Raw genomic sequence first — 25626 nt, forward strand, 5'->3', positions numbered from 1 at the left:
TAGAGTTTTCCACACTCGAATGTTTGCTTTTTATTAAGTGTGAATAAAACGAATGTAAAACTTAAAATTGTAAAAGCTTGCAAGTTCATGTAGACCTTAACAAAATGTAATTGTAAAATGTAATTTTTTTTTAATTGTAGTTTAAGTTTGTAGACCCATTCATAATGATGTGTAGAACTTGAATTTGCTGCATTTGAGTTTTTTCAGGGTTTAATCTGATCACATTTTTTATATTCTAACTTTTTAATTAATAAGCCCACATTTAAGTTTGGCAAGCTTTAAGATGGCCAGAATGTTAAGAGTTTTCTCTCCCTAATGACCAATTATGTCCAACAAATCTTTCAAATTATTGTAAGGTTAGTGGGCACCGAACGTTCGCTCATCTAGCGATTTTTCATCCAACACTGGTCAGAAAATTGATTGCGCAGGCTTGAAAATTTTCATCGTTAGCAATGAAATTAGCCCATTGTCCAATTGGTCAATTTATTGTCTTATACAGTGTGGTGCCCTCAGTTGTGCAGTGATGGGATTTGACTAATTCCCTAACTAAAACCTGGTGCATCCCTAATTTCAACATTCTGTCTCTAGTTAAGTTAAAACATGCATTAAATTAAATAAACCTAGATTGTTTTAAATGGCACCTGTCACTCAGACATTGAAAGCTGAAAAATAAAAGTCCTTTCAAAATTAAACATAAAACCTCATTTTTTAATTAAAATGCCCACACCTGTTATATTTAAAAAAAACATAGCTGTCAATCATTTCTTATTCTGCACTTCCTAGATTTCTCTGGCATAAAAACAAGATTTTGAGATGATACAAAGCTTGCCTTAATAGCATTGTCCACAAAATGGCACCCGTCTGTTTGCTATGATTGGGAATTCAAGGACTGAAGGAAACATGATGACAAGTTTATTTTGCTTGACTAACATGACAGAAAAGGATTTGGAATTATTATTTAGGGTGACAGGTCCCCTTTAATTGGAAGTTGCCAGTAAAATGATTTGGGGCCACTATCTACCAATTTAATTAGGACACCACAGACAATCTTGGGTTATGGGAATGTGTCATCAAGATACATGCTCAGTGGATCTGTATGATCAAAAGCTATGCCGTATCGCTTTGAACATGCCTTGCAGTTTTAAGAATTTGTATAGAGGTTATTGCCAAAGCGAGTAGGGTGGAAATAAAGATATTTCTGAAAAGCATTACCTGACTGGTCTGTAAACAAGCTACAGGTGACTAATTTGTTGGGAAAGTACAACCAGTTCAGGTTGCCCATCCTGGACTAGAATGATGAGCAGACAGTGGCGTATGATGCTTGAAGTTTTGTTAGCTGTTAGTTAGAACTACAAAGAGTAGCTTTGTGTCTATGGTGATTGATTGTTAATAATATTTTAAGCACATGTATTAAGAACACTGTCTGAATTCTTATTGTTTTGCAGCAGGGTGGCCCAATGGATCCCATGACAATGAAGAGACCTCAGCTGTATGGAATCGGCGGTGCTCCTTATTCACAAACACAACAAAGCAGTCCGTACCCTGGCCAAGCATATGGTGCTCCAGGGCCACAGAGGTATCCAATGGGAATTCAAGGACGTACACAAGGTGCTATAGTAGGAATGCAGTATCCACAACAGCAGGTTTGTGGCTTTAAATTTAATATACTCTCTGCAAATCTTTTAAAATGTTATAATTATAGTAGAATGTATGCCCAGTATACACTAGTCAGCACAAAGTTACTTGGGTTGCCACCTTTTGTGAAAAAAAAAATACCTGCCTTTGTTTATACACTATTAATAATATTGGCATTAAGCATCATTTTACCAACCAGGCCGGTAAAATACCAGCCAAGTGGCAACCTTACCCAAAATTAAAGTCACCATTTATCTTAAAAAGACAATTTGCTATTAGTCTTCATGTTTCATTTTTTTGCATTTTTTTTTTGTGCCACTTTTTTTTTTAACTGTTTTTAAGATTCTCTGCTAATGGTGTGAACAGTCACAGCTATAAAGGTAAACTACTACATACTGCTGAATGGTTTTGGGGCCCCCTTGCACACCTTTAATTATTAAGCCAAATGAAACCTTTTTTTGGACATTTGCGAATTGTATGTATCTGAGGGTGTGTAAGGGTGTGTAAATCAAACATATCCATTACATAGAAATACTGAGTGATACAGAAGGTAAAGAGGGTCTTGCTTGTTAGAGATTACAGAATCTACCAATGGTTGGAAATAATGCATAAGGTTATTAAGATTACCAGTTAGGGTCAAAAATAAGTCTGAACCAGTAAATTGGAGGTGAAATGTAGGAATTATTAAAAAGGAATTATTAAAAAAAATTAAAAAAGATTTCTTCTACTCTGAAGGGAAGATCTATTAACAAATGTAATAGCATTTGAATTTGTGTAATTTCTGTGGATTTTTCTACCATGAATTAAAAAAAAGCTTGAATGTTGACTTATGTAAGGGGAACTCCGGCTTCTGAAACAAAATTTGTTAAAGAGCCCCAAACAACACTAGAACCCCCTAAGATACCCATCACTGTAATCTGTCCCTTGAAATGTATGAATAAATATGATTTTTAAATGCTGAAATCCAACTGCAAAACAGTTCTCTTTCTGTGTCATTTGAAATGTTGGCAGGGGAGTAGGACCTAAAACATTGATATTACAAACTGTAACAACTTCTTCACAGCTTACAGACAGCATGCAGGAACTACATAACCCACAATGCATTGGACTTTGATGTTACTTTCCTAGCCAGGTCAGGGGGAGAGATGGGGACTAGGCTTAGGTAACTGTCCCACACCACAATATTACATTAAAAAAAGATCAGAATATAAAAGCATGAATGAATAAAAATGCAAAACAAATCTGAATAAGAATATTGGAAACCTTAAAATCCTTGAAAAACAAAACAAAACACCAAAACCTCTAAAACCACAAATTAAATATTGTTACAATTTGCCTAGGGCAGTTCCCATTCTACATTGCCTCAGCAGCTTTTAGATGACATAGTTTTGAATGAGTGGGGTTTTTTTCGTGGTTTTTACACTTCATAAATTACAAAAAATTGTATTTTTGAGTAATTAGCAAAAATTGTGATTGTAGCACTAAAATGTACAACATAAAACAACAAAATACAAACGTTAGCAAATCTGGCCCACAGTTTCCAGCAAAGCCCAGCGCCAGTGCCCCAAGGTCACCCCCCCCGCGCGTTCGCTAGGGCATGCCATCCTAGCCTAGCCACAAATCCGAGCCTGGCAAAGCCTAAAGGCCACCCAGGTTTGGCAGAATTCCAGAGATACTTCGTGAGGACCATTGCGCAACAAAATGGAGTTGATGCAGGAATCTTGTCTGTTAGGATGAAAACAAGTGCTTCCTTTTGTGTTTCACCTCCAGTAGTACTAATATTTTCCCAACCTGCCATTCAGTTTTATTTTGATGAAATAAAAGTATGGGACCTGTTGTACAGAACGCTCGGGACCTGGATTTTCCGTAATTTGGATCTCCATAATTTGTCTACTAAAATAATTAAAACATTAAATGTACTGTTTCGTTATTACAGAAAAAAAAATAATTAAAACGGAGTTTATGGGAGATGGCCGTCCCATAATTCGAAGCTTTCTGAATTATGGGCTTGCAGATGACTGATCCCATACCTGTCAAGCACAAGAGAGACCTCTTCCGCACACCCTAGCACTCTTAAAAATACTTTTGCCCGGTGCTCACTGCTGGGGGGATCGGCACCCACCCAAAAACCAATAGTAGAAAGAAAGAGCAAATGGCACTCAGAGCTGCAAATAAGGGAATAGCCCTTAAAGGAGAAGGAAAGGTTAAGTCACTTGGGGGTGCCAAAATGTTAGGCACCCCCAAGTGACTTAGAACGCCTACCTTGTACCCCGGGCTGGTGCCCCCGTACGGAGAGAACAGCACCAGCCCGGGGCAGCTGCCCGCGCTACCTGCTTCCTCCTCGCTTGCGCGCGCATGCGCAGTAGAGTGAAAAGCCGAACTTAAACATTAAAGTCGGCTTTTCACTCTACTGCGCATGCGCCGGCCCACGGATTTCGGCAGCAGCGCGCAAAGGAAGGAGGAAGCGGTGTCTACAGGTGCCCCGGGCTGGTGCTGTTTTCTCCTAACGGGGGCACCAGCCCGGGGTACAAGGTAGGTCATGTAAGTCACTTGGGGGTGCCTGACATTTTGGCACCCCCAAGTGACTTAGCCTTTCCTTCTCCTTTAAAAAGTTCATTGCGGTGAAGCAGCATCGCAATAAACTTTTTAAGGGTTATTCCCTTATTTGCAGCTCTGAGTGCCATTTGCTCTTTCTTTCTACTATTGATCCCATACCTGTAACACATTGAATCTTAAATGATAAGTAAGCTGCTTTTTTTTAATAAAATTTCTCTGCACAGCCCCCAGAATAATATACCTTTCTCCCTATATGTAGATTTATTTTGTTTTTATTTTACAAGCAGTTGAACTGCAGCTCTTTTACTCCCTTGTCTAGTTTGAAACTCTGCCCCCTTTTTCTTTTTGAGCACTCCTCTCTCCATCTATGAATACCTCAAAAAGGTGCCTTCTGGCCATGCTTTCTGCCTCTGCTCCAATGGAAATCAATCACACATGCGCAGTAGGAACCTCTTTGAGGTCATCATAGTCGGAGAGAAGGAATGCTCAGAAAGGGAAAGCTTCATGCTAGACAAGGCGCTTTAGTTTAGGCAGCAATTCCTTAGAATGTACAATGCTTTACCAAATTAGAATATACGCTATTAAGGATATCATGTAGCCAACTGTATAGCTCTTTTGTTCGGCAGTGGCTCTTCTGTTTAGAGAATGACCCCCTTGGTGTGTTGTTAAGTTATTTTCTATCTCTGATAAACTGTGTAAGCAAATCTCTCGACCTTCAGCCAGATTGTTTTATTTACTAACAGAGCCATTTGATACAGTACCTTGGCAGCCTGGATCTACCCAACAGGGAGTACTTTATCCTATGTATTATTGCAGTTGTTGTTTTTATTATTATTGTGGCTGTTACAGCTCCTTTTCATTATTCCTGAGCGCTACTTCATGGAATGTTTCATTAACTTGCTGTATGGGGCTGGTTCTATAAAATCTAGAGTTAAAGCTAGCTCTTTCAACCTTTCTTTTTCTTTATCAGTAGGGTCCTGCTGTCAGGTATGCAGATTTATTTCTTTACATAAACGTTATGCTAGACATTGTGCTTGTTTTTATATATTCAACTTTTTTTCCCAACCTTTTTCCTTGTATTTTGCATCTAAAGCAACTTGCAGCTGTCCAAGCAAGGCCAAACATTTCTATATCTTTCTTTTCATTCAGTGTCCCATTTAACATTTTCTAGTACCTTTTTGCCATGGTGTGTTACTGATAGTTTTGACCACACGTGAAAATATGCCAGGCCATTAGAGCACTATAAAAACACCCTTAAGGAAGTGGCCTTAACTTTCTTATTTGCTGTACTATAGGCTCTATGGTGATACCAGTTTCTAAACTGGTACTTCCAGATATTATTTGTTTTCTATAACTATATGTTTCATTATGCTTCCTCAACTCTGTTTGCTGTTAAGGACTGCATTTACTTGGCTACTGGATTAAATTAGTTTGATGCTCTTCTGAGTTGCAAGAGGAGTGTATTATAGGCACCATTTCAGGCTGTGGTCAAAGAAAATGCCAGTAGAGTGTCAATACATATGCTTTTGTTTTCAGGGACATAGTTAGAGACCTGGGCGCCCCAGAGCAAAAATTAATCTCGTCACCACTTCCAGGACCTGGATATAGTTGCAGCCCCAGAAAATATATTCCTCTTTGTTTTATAAAATGGTTGCTATTGCTTTGTATATAAACCTTAAAAGGACCAGGAGTCTTATAATTAATATCTTTCACATGCCTAAAAATGCTTAATGCTTCATGCTTAACACTTAGTCATAAGCGCAAACAGATTTCACAAGCAGAATGTGTAAATCATATAGTAAAAATACACACTAAAAAGCCTTAGCATCATTTGTATACAGTAGCAGGGAAAGAAGTATGTGTGAAAATGTTAACCAAGTTAACACATATATTTATTTATATATGTATATAAACTGCTACAAGAATGTAAACAGCATTCTCTCTCAATACTCACATAAATGCAGTCAAACACATGACTACTTTGACACAAAAAAAAAAAAATTAAATGCACATCAACCTTAAATGTTTGGGTACTGACTGGTCTGTGTGTAAGGCTGCACTTCCCCTACATAATTAAAGGGACTCTTGCACTATCCACTTAACATAAGATCCTGAAAGTATGCCAGCCTGAAATTAATATTTAACCTGTTGAATGCCAAAAACATAGAACCTACATCACCCACACTCTAGTTTCAGGGCACCAAAATTTTCAGTTAGTGATAAAAACTAACTGCTACATGAAAGCAAAGCCCTTAATTCGGTGCTATGGTCAATTTCAATTTAGCACCTTGAAAGGACAACTAAATTCTCTCTACAGTTAACCATTATAAATGACAGTGGTATAACACCAGTAATAGATGAAGCCAAATATCTTCATTTACAGGTGCTATCTGGCCACCATGATCCAACCATACAGTTTAGTCAGTTGTTATGATGGAGAGAAATATATTGTAGCTTGTTATTAAATTGAGCATGTTTACTTTTATTGTTTGTTTTAGTTCTCTCTGTGCCTTTTATTAATTGCCAGAGTACTAAGGGGTGCAGTGAGCTTACATGCTCACGGGGGCTTGCTGGGCTCTGTCCTTACACCTCACGGCAAAGGTGGTGCGAGCCTATTCTTATTCCAAGTTGGAACTTAAACACTTGGACCCGCTGCCAATGTTCCCTCTAATTTTTTCTTAGCTGTGTGAGCAAAAAAATTTACTTTTGTGCTCACTTTTTAAAACTGCGTGTGCACAAAATCTGGTGTGCGCAGTACAAACTCATGTGGTTTCATACAAAATTCTTTGTGCACACCACAATATATTGTGTGCTTCGTCTTAAAATCCATGTGCGTGCGCACGGGTGTACAGCTTAGACACAAGGAGATTTATTACCAGTGGGAAATGTGCAGTACCGTGGATGACAGATTTCCAGAAAATGCCTTTCCCTTTACTAACATTTTGCTGCATGTAAAACACATTTTGCTTGTGGCACGGGAGAAAAATGCCCCAAAGAGCTTCAATTTGCCATTTCTGCTTTCTCAGCAATGAGTTCTGTAATTCTGTTCTGTAATTTCAAAAACATACTCTGCAGTTTATTGTTGGTATAAAAGAAAGCCATATACAGGCTCCACTACCCATCAGACCAATTACATCATGGCACTCAAGAGCACTGGAGAACTGCTCAGCAACAAACATTCTTTGCAATACCATTTTTTGGTAAAATCTAATTTCCTGGGCAACTATGGGTGTGCCAGCTAGTAGAATACAAAAATATATCCATAAAGCTTAACTGTTCAGTATTTTATACATGCAACCTTGCAAGATATCACCAATTTAGTGTGACAGTTGTCACACTAAATTAGTGATGAACAGTGTGAATCCTAACAACAGACAGACTGTTTAATTGGCTCCTAATTACATTTTTCACCTGTCCATGATATATAGTAGATTGTAAGCTCAAAATAGGGTCTGATATGAATGGATAACCCATTGTGTAATGCCGCATAGATGGCACCAGTGTTTTTCTCTCTTCTCATTTTGTGTAATCAAACAATCTCTTATGCTAACTTCTCCCTCCTTACCCCACTTCAGCAGAATGATTGGGTTCTTGTGGTGAAGATAAAGACTAATAACGATACAATTTCGATGGCCTGTCTCTCTTAACTACATTTTCTGCAAGAATCTATCTAAAATGTAGACATATCTAGCTATCATGGGGTTTTTGAAAGCATTCCCACAAATAATGGAACATTGTTAGACGTGCTCTAAACTGTAATATTTGGTTTTGTGCCCATGAAACATTTCTATGCTTTTAGTTAATAAAAATCTATACCTGGTAATACAGTTATTTATTTTAGTGTTCATGGAGTCATTAATTCATAGAAAGTATAACCATCCTATAAAATATTTGACTGCTATTGTTTCAAGACGCTTTTAAACAATTTACAATGGATGTCATCTCAGTTTACACTCTGCAACACTAGATTAAAAGGCAAGTGAACACAATTTAAATTTTTACATGCTGTAAAATAGCCCCCAACTGGCTTTCAAGGGTATTCAAATAAAGGTGTTTTATTTCTAGTGAAAAATATCTTTACTTGTGTGCTTTTAATCTAATGTACATTACTGCTTTTTGAGCTTTACGTATATGAAAATAACAGAACCTTGTTTTTGTTTGTGTATATTTCTGAAACTAAATCCTTCGCATTGGAAAAGGTTTTCAAATGAATCTAGCAGAACTTATTGCTATGCCTCACAAAGTAAGAAAAAAAATAATAATAATCCTCTCAGGAATTGTGGGTGGAGAATGAAAACCATGTAGCTAACCATGTATCTAGAACCACTGGCTTAATACGGTATATTCAGAGTCATAAAACCAAACACGCAGATATATTTTTGTATCTCATCATGAGATGCATGATATGAAAGTGATGGCTTCTCAGTTAAAGAAGAGTAATTATATGATGCCTGTGCTACATATAGGGATGCACCGAATCCTGGATTCGGTTTGGCCGAATCTGAGCATTTTTCTTTTTAAGCAGGATTTGGATTCAGCTGAATCTGAACCCTAAATAAAGTTAAAACATTTGCTGTGCACACTGCCTTTTTCCTTCTCCGTACTGGAAATTTCTGGTGGCAAAGAGAGTTCAGATTAGGTCCAGTATTTGGCCAAATCCCGTGAAGAGGATTCAGGGATTTGCCCGAATACCAAACTGAAGCATTTGGTGCATCCCTAATTACATACAGGTATATAAGTAACAGGTCATTTACACAAGATGACTCATAATGTATTACATGTAGGGTTTCTACCTGTCCTGGAAAGCCTAGTTTTCTTAAGGGCTGTCCGGGTCAAAACTATCTGTCCAGATATCCAAATTAGTAAATCCAGACTTTTTCTGAAGGACTTGGTTACAGACCAGTCATTAATTGCTGTGTTATAGCCCGTCCCCTGATGTCATAACTACACCTGCTCTGTCATTGCCCCACCCCTACCCAGACTTAACTTTTCTGGTAGCTGACAACCCTAATTAAATCTTACAACAAAATTATACTCTTATATGCAGCGGAGTGATATGAAATATATTTATAGCATGGAATATCTTTTTTTGCCATGCTCTCTCAATCTGTAGGCACTAGAGAGCAGTTATTGCAAAATGCATTTCTATGTACATTATGTTATAATCATTTTATTACTGGATCAATCTAGTTCTGACATTACTATTAGCTTCCTGAGTTGAGGTTCCTTTGTCATCTCCTTGTGGCCTTGGGTATTCTTGGCACAATTTCCCTCTGCCCAAAATAACAATTTGAATGCTGTATAGGTCAGAGCCCCCACTGTCCCTGAATATGTCTATTTCCAACTCAGCATTTATTTATATGTCCCAAGACAATATATTATATTTATATTCAAAATGTTATTTTATATTTTTAATACAATTTAAAGACTGTATAAAAGTCTTTTAAATTTCCTTATTACCATGGAGTAATTGCTTATCAAAAGAGATAATTCATGATATGCTTCACTGCATGCTTTAGTGAGGGTGGAGAGATGAATACATCCAGAGATTAGTGTTAAAGGAGTGCCTCTCCGAGTCTGTTTTGTCAGCTGGAAGAAGCATCCAACAAGAAATCCTGGGAGAAGGATTGCAGAGCTCAGAACAAACCATTTATTTATCGTGTTGTTGGCCAGGACTAAAATTGTCCATATTTGTAGTAACAACTGTACACGGCAGGGATTGCTTTCTCAACTTTTGTGTTTTGTTCTGTATTAATCTATTAGTTGTCCTTCCAAGACTGGCCTAAGTACGCTTGAAAAGCACCATCTGCTTCCTGACGTTTATATAGGGCAAAGCACAGCTGAGGTAGAGATCTGTCACTTTTAATAATTTCACTGTAGGTTTCACACTTTTCCCATCAACTTGTGCGTAGTTGGAATATGTAAGGATACTTAGCTCTTTTGGGCCTCTTTACCACTTGTATGTTTATTAGTTGTTTTATGTTTTCTTGTATGTTTAATGTATACACCCATTTATTGCACAATGCTGCAAATGTGTTGCATTTTATGAGTAAGTGTTAATAATAAATACTATAAAGGTAAACTTTTTGCCTCAATGCCACTATGTTTAGGAAGCTACACTTTTCTCCTTAAACGAGAATAATATAAGCATTTGTAAAGATTCCTATACTTTGGACCATGTTTATAAAAGAGGCTTTAGCTTGTTTTTTACAAAATACATTATTTGCTATGTCCAAGCCTGCTACAGAGAAAATAAACAAAAAATAGAACAAAAATATAGAAAAAAAATATAAAACATATCTTTGATGATAAGTAAACACTTAACCAAAAAGCATATATTCCTAGAGGATAGAGAAATGCAATGTAATGGCACTACTTTTTTTTATTGTGATCCACACTACAATAGTCTTTCTTTAATTTTTAATTAATTTTTAATTTTTAATGGCTGCCTCCATGGCTATACAGCAGCTTTGTTTATATTAACTATAGTGGGGTTTCTGACACAAACACACAACTTTTGCCAGCACAGGGTAAGAGCACATAATATTGTAACCACTTTAAAAACAATTTTAATTTTTTAGTGTTACTGGAAAGGAAGGAATTTTGACATTTTACTGGAGCTGCCATTTTAGCTTGGTCTCAGTAGCTTCCTGCTGCAGCTCTAGCCGTTGGTAGCTCAGATCATACATTCCTAAGGGAGGGAGGAGTGCGTTCTTATGAATTCTTATGGGGGTGGACTCGTGCCCCAAACCTGAAGGAGCCCTAAAGGAGAGGAAGTCTGATACAGAAGAACAAGTTTAAAATAAAGCAGACTATAAATCCTGTGTTTCTTTTGATAGAGGACTCAGTGCAGCTTTTCTGTGAGTGCTTATGGCTGTATTTACATAGACCTTTCTGATAAAGCTTACTTAGTTTTTACCTTTCCTTCTCCTTTAAAGTGGAACAAAGCTCACAAGCCATTCTCATTTAAACTCTGACTCAGTGGATCAGGAAGGTAGTGAGTTATGAGGGTGCAAGCTGTCATTGTGTTTAGTTTAGCTTTGTCATATTAATGAATGTTTGGCTGGGGATAACTGCACGACATACAGTATTACCTACATTAAGTTTCACACACCCTATTCATTCTTGAGACAAATACACTCATGTGGTTATAAACATTGACTTGGGTAAAGCAGACTGATGGCTTGAAATGATAACCGTTTAAAATGGACTGTGAAAAGAAACATTTAATTGTACCTCCCCTAGATGGAAGTAAAGCATCTTTTTTGGAATCCAGTCTGAGTACTTTGAATTACAGATGTAATGAGATTTGTGACATCCCTTTGTTAAGGACATCATTATGCTCTTGTCTGCATTTACCCTAGTGCTATGCCTTGTGGTAACTGTGGTTATATATCCAGTGAATACATTTTAGTGGTTAAGAATTTATCAACGCTATTAGTAATCCAAATCACAAGTAAATTTTACATAATTTTAGTAGTTTTACAATTTTAATACTAATAATAATTTAAACTAGATATATTTTAGCATACTTTAATATTAGTACTTTTTGTTAATGTAAATTGTTTATTTACAGATTTAATTTGTCAGCTCTTGGTTGTTACTTGGATGTAGGGCATTAGATCTGGCTGAAGGTGGTTTGGGGGCCCTGTCCTGCTGCATCATGTAAAATGAATTCTTCATGTATTCAGCAAGTCAAATTATGTTAGGGACTATAGGAAGCCACTTGTGATTTGGTAAAATCTTTTTTGCATCTTTTCTTTGAAAAACACCAGAAAAGATTTGCCTTGCTTTCCCAGCAGTAATAATCAATACCAATCAGTTATCACTCCATAAGCAGTGTTTGTCATACTCTGAAGCAAACCTTGCTCTTGTGTATTGCAGAAATTACTTCTGTTTAAAAATGTTATTTCCTCAACCAATGTTTCCTGTATATTTAGTGGTTGTGTGGTCACAAATGATCTGAGGGGCGCACTTTATAAAAGTATAAAATGATATGTTTCACATACAATTATTTGTGTACATTGCAATTTGTTGTGTTCGCTGGCCTCAGAGTTTGCTTATAAGCTTTTACATTCTCTTTTATCTCTTTTTATTTTTTTTCTATATAAATTCATCTGTGCGTATCTCTTCCCTCCATCATTAGCCTCTAGCTCTCTTTTCCCAGTAAATTCAATATCTCAGGATCATTTTCTAATCTATCAGGTTTTAGGCTTCTGCTGCCTTACCCAAATGCAGCAGCCTCTCTTCAGTTAAAGCCATAGTATACACCAATAATCATGGTATACCATGAACAATATAAATTGAGCATGTATTAAAAATAGCTTCCCCCTGTTTAATTTACAAAAAATCATTTTTCTAGCACCATTAGAAAAAAGATGCATTATGGATAGTTTGCCAGAAAATTGACAGTATTATACAATCAGAATTAAATGTAAAATTTGGGGTGTAAATTCCACCCACAAAGTGTAAAAGAAGGACCAAACAGAGAAAACAAATACTTAATACAAGGTACATAAGATGAAGTTTCAACTAAGTCCTTCCATTTCTTCCAAATCTTTAAGATATTCATGACATAGTACCTGGTGTGCTCCTCCACTGTTTTCTCCATAGGCAAAAGTGTAGTGGATTCCTACCCGCCAGCTCCTCAGACTTATGAGCTTTTTATAAATAACCCCTTATTCCAGAATGGGGGGTGGTGGTGTATACTGCAGATTAAGAAACATCTGGCTTCTCTCACCATGTTACATCAGGCTGTACATTATACCTTAAAATTCACTGGCATGTACATCCTTTTCTGTGCCAGACGTAATTTGAATTAAAGATCAGGCTACCATGAATAATAACTATGTGTCCATGCGCACTAGTGAAATGTATAACCGTGTAATTGTTGCTGCTGCATTCATGTCTGGTTTTAGCTGCAGAGAGACATTGCTCTATTATAAGAACTATTCTGGATGGTAGGATATGGATGTGGCCTTTACACCTAGCTTAAAAAGTGCCTGAAGTCATTATGTGGTTAACAGTTGATTGTTGTGAGAGAGCCTTTGGTTTGCTAAGGCACTAGAAGGTTAGAGGTATGGAAAACAGAATTTTTTTGTAGATTCAAGGTGCAAATATAATAAGCCACATATCAACTATTTCTCACTTTTAAAAGGTAAAAGAATTTGAGACAGTTCTTTACTTTAAACTCAATGCCAAGTTGCTCTTTTTGAACCAACTACACTGGTCTCGCCCTAAAAAACTCAAATGGCCTTTTTTATATTGTTTAAACTTCATATAAACTTCTAGTCCTATCCCAAATCTAATCAAATTGTTAATGGGACACAGATTTAACACAGACCATATCTGTAGAAGAATGGGAATTAAAAAAGTGTTGTAATTACCGTAAAGATTCCTGACTACTGACACCCCAAAAGTTAGCTTACATACCATTTAGATATTTCTTTGTTTGGTTAAATGCAACATGTTATATTAATCCTACATATATTTTGGGACTGGCCTTAACCTCAGGTATTGTGGGCTGAGAAATTATTTACAGCAACTTGGAACTAAAGGTGGGCGATTTCAGCTGCCGATATCAGTCCTGTAGACCGATTCAGCAGCTTATAGGCCCCTGTATGGGCACCACCGACGGGCCTCCCTGGCCAACATCTGGCCTGAAATTAGCCAGTTCTCGATCGGGCAGGTTCTATTGGATTGGGTGCTGCATCGGCTTGTTGATGTGGTCCCCGATCTGATGGCTCCTATGCTCTTTTTAATTAGCGAATTTGCCTGATATCACCCACCAGGTAGGCATATGGGGAGAAGATCCACTTGCTTAGCAACTTCACGAAATGAACGGATATTACAGTATATGGCCACCTTGGGTATTAACCTAAACCCAGCAGCAATCTGTCCTCTTCTTGGCTAGAAAAGCAGAATTTTTATTTTACACCATTTCATGTTTCTTGTCAAAAATATTGTTGCCATAATATGGAAATCCCCCAACTCCCCTATTCCTCAGACTCTAAAATAACTGAACAGCAATATGAAACTTGAGGGAAGTTTGGAAGCCAACACTATATGGACCAAAACAGAAATGCGGACCTTCTGAAGCTAACTGCACCAAAAAATCCTAACTCAAAGGGTGAAATGTCAGTTAGATTAGACTCAGTTCAGGGCAGTTTTTTTATTCTGTATATTTCAAATGTTTGTTGAATTGCATCACAGTGGGCCTTTCCCCACTCATTACAGCCCATACTAACACTTCTTTTGTGTCCGCATCACCTCCCCTTCTTTAAAACTTGCAAATTCAATAAAAACTATAATAATACTCTGATTTTTATTTTAAGGATGTAATGGTGGTACATTGTACGTCAGCTGATTAAAGTATGCCTTAGAAAGGAAACCTCCAAATGTTTGTAGAAGGTACCCTGCATTATTGGATTTGTTTTAGTGTGTTACTTAGATATACATTAATTAAATATAATAAAGTATTTATTGCTGAATTTCATAATAAAGAATGGTTTATAAATTGGTGATAATAATGATAATACAAATAATAATGGTTTCACATTAGAAACTAAATAATTGTAAAGGTTTCCAACATTTATATATTTAAGTCAGTGCCTGAGGTTAGTTTATTTTATAAGCATTGCAGCATGTCCTTATTAATGGATGAAGAGTGCCTTCTGCTTGTCTCCTCTTGCTCTCAATCAACAGGCTTCTTATTATGATAATATGTAGTGAGGAATGCTACAAAAGAAACGTAATAGCCAAAAGAAGGGCTTGAAAGAAAAATATGAATAGTAAAATAAAAATGATATCTTTGCATAAAAGTTCTTACACTATGATGATAACATACAGTATTTGTTATACACTAGTGTTCACATGATTGGAGTTACACATAAATATTTTTGTTTTATAACAACGTCATGCCATCCTTTGGTCAGCGTTTGGTGCCAATTATTTGCAGCCAGTTGCACTTAGGGCAAGACCTACAGAAGGCATTGATTCCTGCCCTTCAACAACTAAAAGCTAAAATGCTAAAAGCTTGATAAATAAAACAGTTATATCAAATAGAATGTTATCTCATTACAGATGTATTGATGATAATTTCTGATGGATCATAAGAGAGATTTTCAATATATGTGTCAAAGAAATTTTCTTTTACATACTTCATGATGGTGGCAAATTGTAACTAGATTGGGATAATGTTTGTAAACAAGCTACAGCTATGAATCCTATATTGTGGCAGCTACAAAGAGTGCTTATAGTGCTCATTGATTTCGTTTCATAGACTGAAAAGGGTTTTGCATGTCTTCTGACTTGCCATGGACTCCTGTGTCAATGCTTGTAAATGTGATGTGATCTTTATTTGGTTTAGGGCAAGGTCAAACACAAGGGAGTTTCAGGACTTCTATCCTGATTAAATATGTTATTAAGCATTGGTCTCTCATAAATCCCTTGCTTCATCATAGGAATAAGATAAGTTGTGAGTGTTTGTAATTATACATTAGATGTTTCATAATGTAAAAACAATGTTTTCACCCTATACAATACAATTTTTGAAAAACATAAACCTTCTTCTTATTTTGCAATGTTTGCATATTTTGGGATTTATTTATAATAAGAGAAAAACCATGTTTACTTTTTGTAGTATAGTATGGAATTTGTTATTCCAGAATGCTTGGATCCTGTGATGAAAAGTGGGTCTTTCTGTAACTTTTCCTCATTTATTTTCTGGATATTAGATCAATTAAGAAAATATGTAGCTCAACACTAATTTCAGTTCTGTATGATTTGGGTGTGTGCCAAAACTATACAGTGTCTATTAGATATTAAAAAAAAAACAATGTAAATGATTAGAAGTTGAAACTATGTTTACAATGTTTATTTGATGCTTAAAGTGGAACGAAGCCATTTCTAACAAGTAGCACCAACATCCCCGGTAGTGCCTGAACATACTTTCATATGTTGTGGTGTAACCACACTTACCTATTATGCTTACCTTTTGTAGGCCGTGGTTATACTACAGACCCCTTAAATTAAGGTGCAGAAGTGAGCGCTGGCACATGGAGATATGGGAAAAGCAACATACATTGTATCCTGAATGGCACAATGGCAAATAAGGAGACAATAAAATAGGATATTATGGAATGTGAAGTGAAAGAATAGAGTGGTGGAATATATAAATAGGAGCATAGAATAAATATAAGATAGGTAAAAAAAGAACTACTATATCAAATGAAAATGGGACAGGTGATATATACTGCATAAATAAACATTCTAGGGCATGGGTTGATAAAATTAGCCACATTTGCTTTAGACACAAGAGCACTGGGAGGAGCAGCTGTATTAAAAACAGAATTGCTATTATTCAAACTAAAAAGCTAATTGTCCAGTGAACTAAAATAAAGATACAATTCAGATGCATAAAAAGCTATATGTAAAAAAACATGTAATATGTAAAATAGAAAGTATCAGGGCATTAATTAAGGGCATTAATGTTAGGAGAGGAAAAAAATGAAAATACCTGGGAATGAGAAAACTGTAAGAAATTGCAAAATAATGCATTTAACTGTGTCCTCAAATGGTTGATGTTAAAAAGGGGTGCTTCCCTAGAAATATATACACTTTAAAAAAAAAAAAAAAAAAAAGTCAGCAACACACAAAAGAAAAACATGTAAGCATTTAAGGTCAGTAGCAGCAGGAAATGAAAATGCCCTGAAAGCATTTACAAATTATGTTTGCTTAGTCTGAACTTTTGAGAATCCAGTCAGGTCATGAATATGAATTATCTAAGGCTCCATTGAACATAATGTAACGAGTGAGGCTTTGTTTAGAAAGTAGATAAAAAGATGGCTGGACCATTTGGGGCACAAATGGAAAAGGAGACAGCAGCTACAGAAGGTGTTTTATTCTATTTAAAGAGGTGATGAATGCATTCAGGTTTGTTTCAGTGTTTGGCTCTATGTAACCTTTAAATATACCCAATAGAAATATCCTGTTAGATTTTGCCACCAATCAGGATTCCCGCAGTTTAGTTACCATCAAGTACAAGTATGGGATTTGTTATCCAGAAAACTCTACATTACAAGTAGGCCATTTCCCATAGACTCCATTTTAATCAAATAATTTGAATTGTTTTAATTTTTTTTCCCTTTTTCTCTATAATAATAAAAAATAATCTTTTACTTTATATAATTTATCCTTTCTGAGCAAATCAGTCCTTTTGGGTTTAATTAATGTTTAAATAGTTTTTAGTAGATCCAAATTAGGAAGATACCCCTTATCCAGAAACCCCCTGGTCCCAAGCATTCTGAATAACAGGTTCCATACAAGTGCAAGCTACTGTTTCAATATTACAGATAAAAAGGGAAATAATTTAAAACATTTCAAAATATTTTGCTTAAAGTGTGTTCTATGGTAGATTGCTTTTTGGATATTGCGTTTCTGCAAGTTGCTGTCATTTAAAATGCCTGTGTGTTAAGAGTATGCTTTATATTGTTTATATGTATGTAAACACAATTAGGCATGGAAAGGGTTAGCTCCTGACCCTTTCTGTGCCTGTATTGCATGTAGTTTTTGTGCAGGTTTAGACTCCCCCCAACCATATTATAATTATTATTATTGTTTTTTTTTTTTTTTTTCTAAACAGCTCTACTATGTTCATAGCATGTATTCTTTTTGGATAGACTGAAATGAGATCCTCAAGTATGCATGGTTGTTTGAGCACTAATTTGGTACTTTGTATTCCTCTCTGGTCTGTTTGTAGCATTTAATGTTCTAACATCTCTCTGGTTGGTTGGATCCATATGTCATTCAAATGGGAAACTGTAGCTTGGCGTTGGCTTGACACTCAGTCAGCCATGTAGCACAATGATAGAATTATGAAAAGACTGTGTCTGTTCATTGGACCAGGGGGATTTACAAGCACTATTCCTAGATGCGCCTAAATATAACATTGCTGTGCCTTGGCTCATACGCTGAGGCCTTTATTTAGTTGCTGCAGAAGTACAACATCTTTTTGTTTTTGCCTGCATGATTTATACATATAGATATAATTATTCATGTTTAACATGTTTTTTTGTACTCTGTAAATATATTACTCATTTACCAGTACAAAAAATGCTTCAAAATTCCCAAATTATTTTCTGAAGTCATTGGCTGAAATGAATAAAATAACAAAAAAACCCCCAAAAAACATTGTGCATTGTGTAATGATTAAAGGAACATGAAGAACAAACCTGTGCTATGATCAATAAAAAAAATGTATGCAGCCAGTAAACATTGTTGTCATCACTTTTGTTTTTCCATACTTTCCAACACTGCTGATTAAAAAAAATAGTTAATTTTAGGCCACATTGCAGATAACGCACTAGGTAGGACTGTATATTTTATGAGTAAAGGCGCAGGTATAGGATTTGTTATCTGGAAACCCATTATCCAGAAAGCTCTAAATTACAGGAAGCCCGTCTCCCATAGACTCCATTATAAGTAAATAATTCTAATTTTTAAACATGATTTCCTTTTTTACTGTAATAATAAAACAGTAGCTTGTACTTGATCCCAACTAAGATATAATTAAACCTTATTAGAGGCAAAACAATGCTATTCTGTTTATTTAATGTTTAAATGATTCTTAAGTAGATTTAATGTATGGTGATCCAAATTACAGAAAGATTCCTTATCCAGAAAACCCCAGGTTCCAAGCGGTCTGTATACCTGTTACACAGTGGCAACTTATATATTATGTTTATTAAACAAGAGTACACATTGTTCATAAGTATATATAAACCATATTATACCATTTTTGTTTTATGTCAATTTGATCACAAGAGGACACTGTTACAACAGAGTGAATTGATGAGACCTATAGCCACTGACAGACATTCCATAGATATAAAGAATGTGCGTTAGCATTACACTTGCTGCATTATTATGCTTCTCTTCTCATTATTTAACATATGTTTTTAAAGGGATGTTTTCTTTATTGCAGTATCTGGCTACCAAGACATCTTTTGAGTGACAGACTAAAGAAAAAACAGGAATTGCCCTGAGGAATAAAAAAAGTTAATATATATTTAATAACAATAATTTAACCTGACACTCATGTTAATTCATGGCTTTATAGCCATTATGTTTAAATTCCAGGCTGCAGGTAGACTGAATTAAAAGGGTAATCATTAAAAAATATATAGTAAATAACCTTAATTACAACTGTGGTTATTAAAATATAATATCTTTAATTGCTTAAACATACACCCTGCTGCTAATAGTTGAGACCAAAGATTGTATATTTGTGTCACGTTTTGGCACTAGTATGGAATTATCACTAGACATTGTATATACTAAGAATAGATTTCTATGAATATTTCCTGCTGTACTCTATCAGGCTACATGGTCACAGCATTGTCTTTTGTTTTGGCTCTGATTTGCCTCCTTCTTTTTTATTTTCTTCACCTGTCCTGATCCTTTATACCCCTTCTGTTAAACATTGCATTATATAGTGTAATATGAAAAGCAAAGCTAGTTTTGTAGAAGTATTATGCAAATCACACTTCACAGTATACAAGTCAAGAAAAGCATAATTTGCACTTTCTTGGCTCTGGGTTTATGAGGCATATGTTAAACAAAGTGTTCGCAAACAGAATTAATAATGATGAATTGCTGCTAGTTTATTTGGCACACTGCAGTGCTTACATGAAAGAGCAATGCAACAACTCCTCCCTAGTCATTATAGTAATGGACAGCGGTGGTCTTTTAGGCCATTCTACTAATAAGATTTATTCTTTGCTCATTCAGGATATCTTAGCCTTGAATTTTCATGTCACTTCTTGGAATATGTTACTTTTTTCTGCTTTCTTCTTGTAAATCAGCGTGTTTTTTTTTGTTTTGCTTTTTTGCATCGGACCCACAATTTGGATTGATCCAAAATTTGGTTTAATTAAGAAGAGCAGAATTTCTTTTACTGTCACCTACATGTATAACTCACATAGAGGTATTACTTTTGCACACAGCTTTGTTATATTAAAACAGTAGAAACGTTTTATTTGGCAAGGAAGGTAATGCTGCCATATAGCCAGGGGGGCAGCCATTTATGTTACATAAACGCTGCACAGGGTTGATTCTAGATCTGCATCTAAACGCAGGCTGAGTAACAGCACATACGTTGGCACCAACCTTTCCTTGAGCTTGCTCCCAGAGCCATTGTGTCAGCCTTCACAGAGTGGATTTCAGCGTTGAAACGCAAGCATGCATTTTGTGTGGAAATCCACTCCATGTGCCTGCACCCAGGACAATGCAATGGCTTCAGGTACAGGCACAGGGAAAGGCTGATGCCAGTGCAGGGACTAATTTTTGGCCTGAGTGTGGCATTAGCCTTAGTCCTATTTTAACATGAATGGTAGCCACTCCCCATGGCTATATAGCAGCATTACCTTCCTTGCCAAATAAAACTTTTTTACTATTTTAATAATAAAACTGTTTAATAATTAAAATAAACATGTTTGCAGCATATTACAGATAAGATGTATAAGATAAAATGGGTTTACCTCTGGTTCAAACACTATAGTATATACATTCTTTAACCAAACCTGCCACTGTGCATAACAAATACCTACTGTAATACACCAATCTGGAAGCGTGGTTAGTATGCCCTTTGCCCAGGCAGATATGCACAGAACATGAAATACTCAAATATAGTCGCTTATCTTGCCAGTGTCCACATTTTGGAAATCAGGAACAGGAACTAATATTCCTTTTGTTTTTGTGATTCCATAATTATCTAGGTTAGCCACCACTTAATCCTTGTTAATAAACACAATTGTGAGCAAACATCTTATTGTTAAACCGTTTATTAACTAGCTGCCTTTGCTGCTTTTCACATCCACTAATATATAGTACAGCAATTTGACATTGCATCAAGGAGTATTGTCTGCCCAAAAACATGACTCTATGCTCTCTGTGGGCAAATTTGCACCTAGGCAGTAACCCATAGCACCCAATCAGTCATTGGGCTAATGCCAGATATGGCGTTTGACGTATATTTTCGGCAAGCCGAAAATCGCTTGCCAAAAATAGCGCCATAGCGCCACGTGTGGCATTAGCCTTAGGCTTTTTCAGCCAGCTGCAGCCTGAACATTAAAAGCAATCATCTGATTAGTTTCCGTGGGTTACTCGGTTACTTAATATTGATTTTAATTAGGCAAATATCTTAAAGGTGCTCTATATACGATCTAAATATAGTAATTCAGAGCTTTCTGTATAATGGGGTTTCCGGATAAAGAATTCCATACGTATAATTGATGTCCTTTACATTAAAGCCTTATATTGTATGACTGAGCGACCAGCGAACATGTATGGTTAGGGCAAACACATTGATGTCACAGTAGTAAACCCGTGAGACAAAAGAGTGCAGTTAATTTTGTTTGTGTTTTTTGTGTTTTAGCATTACGAGAACATCACAAGTCATTGTATTTGTCTTTGTAACAGTGCTGCTTTTTCCTAACAAATTTTCTCCTACCTCCACATCTCATTATGTTGTATTTTTACTGTTTTGAATGGCTTTTTATGTGCTTAAGAACAGGAGCTAATACAAGACTCCACTAAAATCAGAGCCAGATGCATAACGTTGTTAAAAACATAAAATCTTAAATCCCCATTGAGAAAGGTAGGATTTACAGTCTTTTACGATAAAAAGTAATACAGTGAAAATCCTGTGGGTTTTGAGTTTGACAGGTTTTTTTTTTATTCCAAACAAGTGTATAATATTGTGTTCTGAAGACATGAAACTTTCTAAAAGTGTCCTCCCTTTGAACAGGATGACATGGTAATAGAGCATCAGGTTCATATGACCTTAGGCAATTTAATTATCTCCCTGTACCTTCAGGAACAGAAATAAATGACTGTGCCTTAAAGGGACCTCGGTGGCCTAAATAGTTCACATTGTTATTTTAACATCTGTAACCTGTTACCATGATAACTTTTACATTGCTTGTACTGTCTCAGTTCTGTAGACCCAGAAGAGGACTTCTGTTTGAGCTGCTTATTATCGTGTATTACTATAACACAAAATACATTGGTTTTACTAATTTTGTTCCTGTTGATCATAACTTACTGTAAGCTGCTTCTGTATTACTGTAATTTTCATAGACTTATAAAAAATTCCTACTGCCCTAATATGCTGGTTATAATCACAACCTTTTTATCCTTAATTCTTTAAATGATTACTGATTTATCATGATATAGATTTCCCCCCCTTGCCCCTTGCTGCCTTCCTCTCCTAAACTTGCATTGTTCTGTGTTTCGATGCACTTTGACCATCCTCCAGAGATTCACTTTATTGCCAGTGGGAAGGCATTTTGGGAAATTTGGAAGATTAGTCACCTGCGGTTAAATCTTGGCTAATGCAGGCGACCAGTCTTCTTGTGTGCCATCAACCCCAGAGTAGTTGAAGATATGCTTGAATTTTAGGACTTTTTTACTTTGTACAAAGGAACACAATGTATACAAAGTGTATTTGTTGAGTGATCCATTTGCACTGGCCTAATGCAACATTCTGTAAACAAGTTTATATACATAGCTAATTATGCTTCAGCTCATCGACATCTGATTGTTCTTAAGAATTCATGATTCCTTCAGGAATGGCAGATTGTCCTACTACAGCGGTAGCAAATTACACACTATCATATTACCACCAGTATATTTGATTGCTATTATGATGTTCTTACTGTTAAATGCTGTGTTTGCTTCGCGTGAGACATAATAGGACCTGTAGTATCCAAAGAATTATACTTTTTTCCATTTTGTTCTTCTGGTGAAGTCATAAACACTGACCTTAATTGAGGCTAAAAAGGCTTAAAATTTGATTGATGTTCATCATGGACCATTTTCAGGGCTACTCCCGGAGCTGAATTTCTTTTCTTAAAGTTACCAGAGGCAGCTTTTTGCCTCCCCCTGGTAAGGTGGTGCCTGAGGCAAGGTTCTCAGCTTGCTTTATGGTTTAAGTGCTGTGGATGTTTTGTGACTTCCTAGATAAGCTGTTGCCCCAGCCTCAGAATAATTTGGACAGGTGAACTGCTCCAAATTTGGAGATAATGGCTATCACTGTGGTTTGTTGGTATCCCAGAACCTTAGAAATGGCCTTGTAACCCTTTCAGCAACTTTGTTTCTTAGCTCTTTTGGGATTTCCTTTGAGCAACAAATAGTGTTGTTATAAGAAAATTTGTTGGGAGTACTTATACTCTCATGGTAACGTTCAGTATACATATAGTAAGGTTTATGTATAACATGGCTGGATGTATTCAGTTCAGTAACTAAAAAGGGCAGTTGCTTTTTAGCGTGGTAGTATAGGTGTTGGGTAATTGTGTATTATAAAAAATCCAGTAATCGTTTAAAGGAGAAGGAAAGACTAAGGGGCCCATTTACTTACTCACGAACCGGCCGAATGCGTCCGATTGCGTTTTTTTCGTAATGATCGGTATTTGGCGATTTTTTCGGAAAATTATCACGACTTTTTCGTTACCATTACGAATGTTGCGCAAAATCTGGCAATTTTTTCGTAGCGTTAAAACTTGCGCGAAAAGTCGCGCCTTTTTCGTAGCCATTCCAAAAGTTGCGCAAAATGTTGCGATTTTTTCGTAGCGTTCGGATTCATTCAAGCTTCAGTATGGTGACTTTTCTTGGGCCAGGTTGGAGCTGCAGGGTGCCATTGAGTCCTATGGGAGGCTTCCAAAATCATGCTAAGTCTGAAAGTTTCGCCCGCCGCTTACGAGCGCTCAATACAAAAAAGTCTCGACAAGATACGAGCGAATCTTAATGGCTACGAAAAACTCGCGTTTTTTCGCGAAAATCGTATTGAAAAAGTTGCGCCAATTTCCGAAAAGTCATAAAGGCGCCGAAAAAAATCGCAAAAAATACGAAAAAGTTACAAAATGTTCGTTTTCCAATCGGAATTTTTCCAATTCGAATTCGTGTCTTAGTAAATCAGCCCCCTAAATGTTAGGCAACCCCCAGTGATTGTATTCACTTACCTGATACCCCTGGCCAGTGCTTCCGTACTATTAACCTGCACCAGCCCGGGGTACGTGTGAGTGAGCATTCCTCTTCCTCCTGTCTAATTTCTTCAGAATCCTGGGGCTGACACGTGCAGTGGAGCAAAAAAAGCTAGCTTTTGTGATAAAGTCGGCTTTTCACTCTACTGCACATGCGCAAAGACCGAAGCAGGAAGAAGGATCTCTAGCTTGCATACATCGCGGACGGAGCAGTTTTCTCCTGACGGGACCATCAGCAGGGAGGGTTTCAGGTAACAACTACAATAACTGGGAGTGCCTAACATACTGGCACCCCCAGTAATGAAGCTTTTGCTTCTTAAAACAACTACGTTATGTTACTCTGATGCTCTTTGAGTGTGAATATGCAATCATTTTAGCAATTAAAACTGGGGCAAGACCTTTTCCCATCTTGCATTTGCTGCACATTCTATCTGTACACATGTGATTCCAAGCATTGTATCATCTTGCAATCTATTTTTCCAGTGACCACCAATAAAACACAGTGTAACAAACAAGTATTTCAAATTATTTTGGAATCTATGATCCCTGGGGCTCTATTAGGCGAGAGATATTTCTTGCATCATCAGAAGTTTAGGAGAATGCAATTACAATGCATGCTCAGATTTTGGCTGGATGTTCTATGCATGCAATATGTCTAATTCCAGGTGCGATTTACTTGAGATGTACATGACATTGGGCTATTGTTTAAAAGGAGCCATATTATTTTAGAGATGCAGGGACAAGAAGCATTGCAACACTTTTTATCTACAATTTATGATGTGTTTCTATGTCCTTTAGCATATCTATGAAAAATAATTATAGGTTGTCACAAAGACCTGCATTTTGACCTTTTTCAAATACATTTAATGAGTTAAATCTTAACTTGGGAGATTTACTGTCTGTCTACATTTTACATATTTCTCCCACAGTTTCAAGCCTCTAGGGCTGATAGAATTTTTTTTTTTGCAGTTGCATTGTGATCAGTGGGAAATTAGTTTATAGCAGGCTGTGGGGAAATATTATCAGTTGTGATACCCTTCACATGCAGTTAAGAAAGCCCATTGTGAGATGCATTTTATATTTTTCTCCCATTCAGCTAGTCGCGAGATTTCCTTTTTGTTGTAAAGAATTTAGAAAAGCGATATAGCTCTTCAGCTATCAAAATTAATTTTGCTCAGAACCTCCTTTCTAATTCTTTTCCCCCTTCATTTGAGCTTTGTTGCTAGATAATAGGATCTGAATAAAAATGTTGTAACGGTTTCCATTTTATTAGATTGCATATTAAAGAGCCAGCTGCTCTCCCTTTGTCCTTTCTGAAGTTCACCAATAAATTTGCTTGCCTGGTGCCTTGAAGAGCACAACCTGCCCTCAATATTTGTACAGTGGGCTGTATTCT

The 25626-nt window shown here is 36.4% G+C and overlaps 1 protein-coding gene across 11 annotated transcripts in view; it reads left to right on the plus strand.

The window, feature by feature from the left end:
- arid1b (AT-rich interaction domain 1B) overlaps positions 1 to 25626 on the plus strand; it is a 219233-nt gene that overhangs the window by 18165 nt on the left and 175442 nt on the right. For 8 of the 11 annotated variants that reach the window (XM_004914631.4, XM_031902970.1, XM_004914629.4 and 5 more), the window contains exon 2: positions 1446 to 1643. In XM_004914631.4, coding sequence (XP_004914688.1) covers positions 1446 to 1643 — 198 coding nt within the window. The remainder of the gene's footprint in view (positions 1 to 1445; positions 1644 to 25626) is intronic. The other 3 variants (XM_004914630.4, XM_004914637.4, XM_002931507.5) reach the window with 1 other exon arrangement.

The sequence above is a fragment of the Xenopus tropicalis genome, chromosome 5, assembly GCF_000004195.4.
Source record: "Xenopus tropicalis strain Nigerian chromosome 5, UCB_Xtro_10.0, whole genome shotgun sequence".
NCBI lineage: Eukaryota > Metazoa > Chordata > Amphibia > Anura > Pipidae > Xenopus > Xenopus tropicalis.